At 32.4% G+C, this 9,256-nt stretch overlaps 2 protein-coding genes across 2 annotated transcripts; both read left to right on the forward strand.

The window, feature by feature from the left end:
- Positions 1-209: 209 nt before the first annotated feature.
- On the forward strand, positions 210-4,916 carry LOC111703151 (uncharacterized). Its single transcript, XM_023475026.1, has 5 exons — positions 210-289; positions 797-943; positions 2,387-2,501; positions 3,777-3,921; positions 4,826-4,916. Exons 1-5 carry the CDS (start codon positions 284-286, stop codon positions 4,914-4,916), a joined length of 504 nt encoding a protein of 167 aa, XP_023330794.1. The 5' UTR covers positions 210-283.
- A 248-nt stretch (positions 4,917-5,164) lies between these two features.
- LOC111703162 (uncharacterized) lies at positions 5,165-7,214 on the forward strand. Its single transcript, XM_023475037.1, has 2 exons — positions 5,165-5,286; positions 6,307-7,214. Exons 1-2 carry the CDS (start codon positions 5,180-5,182, stop codon positions 7,199-7,201), a joined length of 1,002 nt encoding a protein of 333 aa, XP_023330805.1. The 5' UTR covers positions 5,165-5,179; the 3' UTR covers positions 7,202-7,214.
- The last annotated feature ends 2,042 nt before the right edge of the window (positions 7,215-9,256 follow it).

Genomic DNA, 9,256 nt, shown 5'->3' on the forward strand with positions numbered 1-9,256 from the left:
CAAAGAGAAAAATTGACAAAATAAATATAATTTAAAGATAGAAGTTGCTGATTGGGCATATTGAACTAAAGTGTCAGTTAAATGTTTATTCTGTCTCGGCATTACAAAGGTTCCCTATCTCTAGTTTAATGTCTATTCTGTCTAGGCATTACAAAGGTTCCCTACCTATAGTTTAATGTTTATTCTATCTAGGCATTACAAAGGTTCCGTACCTCTTCTGAAAACCAATGTTCTTCTTCTTCTCAACCACAACATAGTTCAACTACTAAACATCTGTGTTTCTATGATGGTAACTTTACATTTTTACTTTCTATGCTAGCTAGGCATCATCTATATTGGATTTGAGCCAAATACAAATCTAAACAAATGGATATTTAAACAATCTTATAGTCGTCAATTTTAATCTGGAAAAATTACTGCAAAGCCGCCCAAATACTTTCTAAAATTTAATGGAATACAAATACTTGATCTCGAGTTTTACAATACAAAATTCCTGACTTCAGTGCCAACCCTTTGACAGTGCCCTAACTTTCTTAGAATGTCATAAAGCAAAACGTGAAATCTGAACAATTCACTCTGAAAGTTAGTCATCGAACTTTTAGACAGCCTTGACTTTTCAGACTTGTAACGCATTGATCTTTGGTTTTACCTCACTCATACTTTTTTGGTTTTTTTTAGGTTAAAAATGAGGTATTTGCAAAAAACTGCTTAATTTTTGCTGTGTATCAAATAGATTATTTTAATTTAATCAATTAATTATTTTAACTAATTTATTAATATATGCTTTTATATTAAGAGTGGAACTGCTATGTGGAGAGTATGTATAGCTCCTCTACCTTACAGTATTGGATTCTTAATCTACGTTATCTCTGAATGGTTTGCCAATATCATTGTTGGAACAGTCCTAGCGGTTGTCTTTCTCCGGGTTCTACACGTAGTGAAGGTATACTATTCGTCGCTTAAGATATTTTTGCCAATATCATTGTTGGAACAGTCCTAGCGGTTGCCTTTCTCCGGGTTCTACACGTAGTCAAGGTATTCTATTCGTCGCTTAAGATATTTTTGCCAATATCATTGTTGGAACAGTCCTAGTGGTTGTCTTTCTCCGGGTTCTACACGTAGTCAAGGTATACTATTCGTCGCTTAAGATATTTTTGCCAATATCATTGTTGGAACAGTCCTAGTGGTTGCCTTTCTCCGGGTTCTACACGTAGTCAAGGTATTCTATTCGTCGCTTGCCAATATCGATGTTGGAACAGTCTTAGCTGTTGCCATCCTCCAGGTCAAGGTTTTCTATGGCTACATTTTGCTTAGTCACAATTTGCCTAGTCACATTTTGCCTAGTCACAACTTGCCTAGTTCACTTTTGCCTAGGTAACATTTTGCCTAGATAACATTTTGCCTAGGTAACTTTTTGCCTAGTTCAAGTTTGCCTAGGAACATTTTGCCTCGGGTAACATTTTGCCTATTGCTTTTAAAAAACAAACAAATTTTGTCAAAAATTATACATTTTTTAAAAGTTCAGTTAAATTTGTAATGAATTAAATGTTATAGGACAATTGAATTGTATTGTATTCCTATTACTCTACAAAAGATAAAATATGGTTTTGTATCAGATATATTTTTTTTAAATACAGTTTACATCATGGAGTATAGATAGGAACACATACAGGTTATATCTTTATTTATCATTATTTATCTTCTGCTGGTCACGTGAAAGAGTTTGGATATGATCAGCTTTCGGCATGGTATGGAAAGCTTCTACAACAAATTTCAGCTGCAGTCCCTTGATCTCTGCTTTCGCCCTGAATTTGTCGCCATGTCCAGGCGGAGCACATCCCCTTTCATGTTTCCAGTAGATATCCTAGTTGTTATGGTTGCAGTGCAAGATCTCTGGGAACAGCGCCAATTCTTGGTCTCTGCCCTCTCCCAATTAAAAACATAGGAGAAGTTATTCTTATCCCTGTAGTTATCATGGGATCCATTTTCAATGTGTATCTCCTTCTGATTGGTTTATACAAAACTGAATTATTTTCAAAAATTTGTGAAGCTTTTGCCAAAAAATGTGAGAAATTTTTGAGAAAAATTCTCGGATTGTTGAAAATTTCTTTGTGAAAAAATTATTGACTAGGCAAAAAATTCGCTCTAGTGTTACCCTAGGCAAAATGTTACTCTAGGCAAAATGTTACCCTAGGATAATTGTTACCCTTTAAAAATTTTCTAAAATTATCGTTTTATGTTTTTTGAAAGTACAGAACCAGTGGTTCGTTTTCAAAAACGATTGTTTTTTAAAAAAACAAAACGATAGTTAAAAAAAACGAAACGAAAACGAAAGTTTTTCGATCGTTTCTGAAAGCGATTAAGAAACCAACATGTATGTATTTAGTATGAGCAAATGATTGCGCTGGATCCTGAAGAATGGTCTCGGAAGATTCAGCTTGCCATCATGGGATTCTACGCTATGATTGTAGCTATTCCTGTTCCACTACAGCTTAAAGGAGGTTAATCATAGATTAACAACAATATAGATAGATCAGGAGATGTCGTATTTTCAAGATTAAGGGTTTTTTCGTTCACAATAACCCTGAGGCAGATGCCCAAAAGAGTTACGCGCATGTTCTTTCTCTTATTGTTTTTCAACGCAGAATGCGTGTAACTCCTCAGGGCCTCTCCCTCAGGGTTATTGTCAATGAAAATGCAGATTAACAAAAGATCGAGATCAATGCTTGATCAATACAAGAGTTCGGCCGCACCTTAGTATATCAAAATGATATCTAAAATACAGAGTTGGTCCTATGAACGGTAGAATAGAAAGACGACTGTTAGACAAAAGTATGCAATAAATAATACAATGAACATAAAATATTCAGACAATTATATGCAACTTGTACAAAACCATTTTCTGAAAAAACGATTTGCTTTAAAACACAAATTATTGCTTTACTCGTTTTCCAATTATATTTTTTTAGGATATGCTCTAATAGATGATCGTAGTAAACCCTATATTTATAACCCTGAGCACACCTAAATATAATGTATCAGGGATTCATGTTAAAGATTACAGAGATTGTATCAGGGATACACATTAAATATTACAGAGAGTGCAACAGGGATACACATTAAGGATACAGAGAGTGCAACAGGGATACACATTAAGATTACAGAGAGTGCAACAGGGATAAACATTAAGATTACAGAGAGTGCAACAGGGATACACATTAAGATTACAGAGAGTTGTATCAGGAATACATGTTAAAGATTACAGAGATTGTATCAGGGATACATGTTAAAGATTACAGAGAGTTGTATCAGGGATACATGTTGAAGATTACAGAGATTGTATCAGGGATACATGTTAAAGATTATAGAGATTGTATCAGGGATACATGTTAAAGATTACAGAAATTGTATCAGGGATACATACTAAAGAATATAGCAGCGTCCGTCGGAATTGATAGAGATTAAGTATTATTGAGGAACCTAGAGTTCGTGATTGTGTTGTATCTTGTAAGACAGATACCCAAGAATACAGATAGAGTCATATCCGGTTTGATATTGTCTAAAGTATAATTGAGGACCCTATGTCCGAATTCAATGAATTTAAGCCGCGTCTTAAATCCCCCTAAAACCAGTTTCAATTGAGCGCCGGCTTAAATCTTAAAAAAAAAGAATCCAATTTTAAGTGGAACCAACCATATTTGAGCCCCGGGTTAAATTTAATCATGAACTCTAGAAATAGAGGATGCTTTAAAATTACGTTAGCAGTCCCTTTTTAGGAGATGTGTACCCTCACCTATCCTTCTATACTGGATATGCTACTCATCAAAAGATGAACCCTCACGCTATCTTGCTCGCGGTCAACACGTTCTTTGTTGCAACTATTACGCTGGGCTGCTACATCTTTACTAAATTCTATCTCAGGCAAGTCTTGATGATTTCAATTCAGCGTAACCCATAAAACTCTGGAATATGAAGACGATGTTCTTTGTACTTAAAACTGCTGACAACTCTTAGGCTCAAGTTTGATTTTGAGTAATTTGATTTTCAAACTTGTAAAATGATTACAATTAATCACAAAAAAATACCATTCAAATTTCTTAAAAGTCGTCTTCCATTTCACAGTTTTTTAGGTTCCACGGTTAATACAATTTTCAGATCGAGAATTATTGTGTACAATTATTACGTTCGTACTTAAAGCTTAATCTGCTCTGAAACGATTAAAGTAGTATTTTTTTCGCAAAATTTTAGTGTTTTTTTTCGCAAATTATCCGGGTTTTTTTGAGAAGTTTTTTTGCATTATTTTTTTTCATTTTTTTCGCGAAATTTTCTCATTGCCTTTTTTGCGAACATTTAGCATTCGCTAAGCAGCTTAAAGCAATATTTCACGAAAAAACGCGAAAATTTTCATTTTTTAGTAGGCGAACGAATTGCAAAAAAATTGCAAAATAGTGAGCGAAAATTTTCACATTTTTTGTGGGCGAACGAAATGCAGAAAAATGCGAAATTTTCGCGAAACGATTTTCCTTTTTCGCTAGGGAACCCTTTTATCGAAATGTTTCGTTAATCAAAACTTCATATAAAATTAAGATAAAGTTAAAGACAGTTTTTTGACATTTTTTTAAAAATGTTGAATGCAATAATTTTAAAACAAAAAATCTTATTATTTGCCACGCCCACAAATTCTATTTTTCTCATTTTTGTCTCTCTGCAACCTGACGTTGCACTTTGGTTGACCTGAAGGTTCCAAACTCTCATGCAAAAATCGATGAGAATTTTGCAAATTTAAAACAATTGTGCGTTAAAGTTCTGAAATTTTCATATCTAGGGTCACAAAAAAGGATTTGTACATCAGCTTGGAAGTATATAAGTATAAGAAATTTGAGTTTGTCGCGAGAAATCATGGGTCCTTTGCTTAAATATTAAAGGGTATGTAGACGTACTTTTAATTGAAAAGCTGACAGTAACCAATTCACAAGAGAACCATGGATATCTTACGATACAAAATAATCAATTTTCAATTTCATAGACATTGATATATTTCATATATACTTGATCAGACAAAGTTTTTACGGATACTGTTGTAAATCAGGAATGACCATTTATGCATGGAGGGTTATTTGAAATTACGTTTACAGTCACTTTAATAAACTATAAATTAAGGTATAAGCATGAGGTGAGGATGGATACATATCAAGTTGGTTCCAGATCCATGATAAACCTGGGAACTATGGTAACTCTACTGCTCATAGCTGTGGTGGGATGTTCGTTCCTCTTATTTTTCCAGAGGTACGAATCTAGAAATCAATCATCGTTTCATACAATGAGACCCGTACAGATTTGAAATAGTAAGACGATATTTAAACATCTTGTGTGCAATGGATTTTCTTATAAAGCAAATAGTCTTATGCTGCAGCAGCTTATTAAGTGAAGTAGGTCTGTTTACACTGTACAAATGCTGTGTTTTACTTTCATTGGGATATTTAAAATAAAAGAAACTTGAGTCCAGTTGTCGTCTTTCTATTCCACAGTTTTATGGGTCCCACTGTACCAAACAAGTTGCCTAATCTAACAGGAATTTTTGAAAGTTAACCTTTTTATTTTTTTTTAAAAGTTTTTCTTCTAAGTGAGAGAAATTTTGATCTAAAATGAATCTCAAAGAAATGTCTCCGCAACTACACAGTGGAGTATTTTAGGGGTCATGGGGGTGACTGGTTTTTGTCACAATACTCCTCTTAAAATGCATTTGTCTTTTGTTTCAGGGTAAGAATGGACAAAATGAATATTTTCTGATAATCTTTTCATTTACACAAATTGTATGAATTGTAGTTTGCATTGATTTTTAATGATTTCAATTAACAATTACTTTTCCCGTTCATATATTTATCCTTGAATGGATCCTGTAATCCCACAATATATTTAGATGTCGTCTTTGTTACAGCGAGCTTTTTGGAAGAAAAACATATATTTGATAGCAAAAGTGCACAGAGGTTTCGGGATAATCTAAATATATAAAAAGATTCTTACAGCCATATAGAAAAGACTTAGGGGCTCAAGCAGCATCCCAAATCCTTGGTTTAGTCAAAGAAGCGTGTTAAAAATTCCTATTTTAAGAGTTTTCAAGTAAATAGAGGGTTTTCGGTCGAAATTCTTAACTAAAACACAATATATAAACAGCTTAGGGACTTCTCTCAAAAAAAATTCTTATTTGACATAAATAAGAGGTTTATGGAATAAATTCATTTTGGCTGACCCTCTCCTAATACAATACTGTGCCCCTGAATTTTTTTTGATTTAGCTCATGTTTAGACAGGACCATAGGGAGGTTCCCGCAAACATTCTAGTTGGATGTTTTGTTCTGACTTCTCTGCAATGTTTGATTGCCTCGAGGCGTCATATCAAGAAGTATATCATCCGGAAACTTAATCAAAATACGATCAAAGCGGAAGACTATGTGCTGGGCTTGAAACAGCTGTTTAGTGGTTTGATAAAGAATAAAGTTCATCCTATCCCGGCTAATGTTCAAAACTTTATTCTTGAGGAGATTGAACAGTCTGTTCCAAATCCTGTTCGAGAATCAATGTTCGCTGAAATTCAGCGTGCAGTCTTAGATTATGCTCAGCAGTCAACACTTGCTGATGTACATCAGTCTGGACAAAGGGATGTTCTGCTAGAAGCACCAACCAATGTTCAAGTGTCAGCAACAGATGATGTTCAGCAAATAGCATCAGATGATGTTCAGCAGTTAGCAACAGATGATGTTCAGATAAAAGCACCAACCAATGTTCAGCAGTTAGCAACAGACAATGTTCAACAACTAGCAACAGACGATCATCAGCACATGAAAACGGACGATGTTCAGCAGTTAGCAACACATGATGTTCAGCAGCCTGCACCAACTAGTGTTCAGAACCTATCAATAGACGATGTTCAAAAACTAGCAATTGATGATATTCAGCAGTTAGCAACAGATGATGTTCAGCAGTTAGCAACAGATGATGTTCAGCAGTTAGCAAAATATGATGTTCAGCAGTTAGCAACGCATGATGTTCAGCTGCAAACAAGACCAAATGATCAAGAAATAGCTCTGAACAATGTTCAGCATGTAGCTCAAGTTCATGTACAAAGTAAAAATCCAGTAGGTGTTCAGATTAAAACTTCCAGAATAGTTTTGGTTCAACCATTGGGGTTAGTTGATATATAAAAACTAGCCGAAGTGCACGGCGTTGCCCGTAGTAAAATAAAAAAATCGAACATTGAAAAAGAAAAATATTCAAATTTTGAAAAAAAATGTTTAGAATTTTTTTTTTCAATTTAACCATTCCGAGGTTAAATTATATAACTTATTCTATAATAAGGCAAAAATAAACAGGTTTACAGCTTTCAGGGAATCATAATATGAAACAGACAGTATACATGTACAATCGTCTCTGAATTCTCATCCTTAATGGGCATTGAGCAAACCTGTATGTTCCATGTATCTTTAAATTTTTCACTCGTGCTTCAATATTTGATAGTAAAGGATTAACATTCCTTGTTGTGATTGTTTGTTTAGAGAAACAAAAGATCGTTCAAATTCAAATAAAAAAGTCAGACTCAATTATCAAAAAGTCAAAACGTTTACAAAAGTAGTTAATTGAATTTAAGTGATTAAACGATGTTTTAAAATGCCTAACTGTTGAAAAACAAATATTTTTAAATATTTATAAAAAGTAAAAGCTTCCAGGTATTCCAGGTGCACTAGAGTGCTCTATACTTGGGTGAGCAGAGCTTGAATATTCAATTTATTGTTTAATTAAAAAAACAGATAAACATCTTCATACACAATGTTTCATGGATATTTATATTTATATCTTATTCTCGGACCTCGGAAGTTTTAAACCTTTGTAATTAATTAGTATTGTTAAAAGTAAATACTGTATTTAAAAGTAATTATTGTAATTAAAAGTAATTATTTTAATTAAAAGTAATAAATGTAATTAAATGTAATTTTTGTAATCAAAATTGAATATAGTAGATAAACGTATTTGTAATTTGTAAATATTTTTAATAAAAGTAATTGTAATTGAAAGCTTATTATTGTAACTAAATTAACTATCTAAATTGACTAACTAAATTAACTATACTTTGCCCAATTTTTTTGTGGGACCTGGTGTGACCAAAGGGAAAGTTTATAAATGATCGAATTTTAAAAAATTTGCATTTAACAAAATTCGATTTTTGAAATTTTAAAAATCTACAATTTTATTTAAATCCGCGAAATGTTTTGTTCTTGTTTTTCTTTTATAATGTATACAAATAGAACATGTTCACAATATAAACAGAAAATGGGCGCGAAGCGCCCTAAAATCCTTGTTGTAATAAAAAGGAAAAACTGTAATTTGTACTTATTATTGCAACTGAAGTAATTATTGTGTATGAGTAATTATTGCAACCGTAACTGAATAATGTCAGCAAATTAATTATTTGAATCAAAAGTGATTTTTATTATTTTTAGGAAATATAACAAATTAGAAGCATACAAATCCGCCAAGAAATCATCAAAAATCCGCGAAAATCTGATCAGTTTAATTTTATATCGGACATTTTGATATCTGCAAAGAATTTTGACACTTTGCTTAAAACGGAATTTGGGAAGGGTCTGATCAAAACACTAGAAAACTACTAACAATTCTTCACTCTGGTGCAAAGTAATTCATAATTTTGAAATTTTGCAGATGTGAAAAAAGAAAGAAAAAAGTTTGGCTTTTTGAAATTGGCTTTGTTCATCCAATGTAAAAGAGCAGTTTTATGTTTTTGAAAATTATGAGCACATAAGATTCTAAAATCTCAATCTACATATTTTTTAACAATTTAAGTTCCATAGCATGATTTTACTTTGTTACATGTTTACTAAAAATCATACTGAACCATTAAACTAGATTTTTTCTCCATTAAATTGTGTGTTTTTGTTTTGAAAAAAGATAAAACAATAATTTTATTTAAAATATAATGTTGTAATAAATTAAATTTAATTTTTCAGGATTTTTTTTAGAATTTTCTAATTTTTTCACCAATTTTTTTCATTTTTTAGAGGAGGGAGGTGTGATTCCTTATTGCAAAATATCGTATTATTTATCACGTGCCCCCTCAAAAAAAAATGATAAACTGGATTCTCTTGTTTATATAAGGATTTATGTAAAAATCATTTTTTTGCAAATTGAAAAAAAACCAAAAGCTTTAATCAAATGATTAATAGAGGATACACATTAAGATTACA

The sequence above is a fragment of the Eurytemora carolleeae genome, unplaced genomic scaffold (assembly GCF_000591075.1).
Source record: "Eurytemora carolleeae unplaced genomic scaffold, Eaff_2.0 scaffold62, whole genome shotgun sequence".
In the NCBI taxonomy this organism is placed as follows: Eukaryota; Metazoa; Arthropoda; class Copepoda; order Calanoida; family Temoridae; genus Eurytemora; species Eurytemora carolleeae.

Bases quoted from the DNA above. Each gene is read 5' to 3' on its own strand.
- LOC111703151 (XM_023475026.1), top strand. The intron at 944-2,386 runs GTATACTATTCG...GTATGTATTTAG, and splicing joins GGGTTCTACACGTAGTGAAG to TATGAGCAAATGATTGCGCT. The intron at 2,502-3,776 runs GTTAATCATAGA...GTCCCTTTTTAG, and splicing joins TCCACTACAGCTTAAAGGAG to GAGATGTGTACCCTCACCTA.
- LOC111703162 (XM_023475037.1), top strand. From the start codon at position 5,180: ATGGATACATATCAAGTTGGTTCCAGATCCATGATAAACCTGGGAACT. The intron at 5,287-6,306 runs GTACGAATCTAG...GCTCATGTTTAG, and splicing joins TTCCTCTTATTTTTCCAGAG to ACAGGACCATAGGGAGGTTC.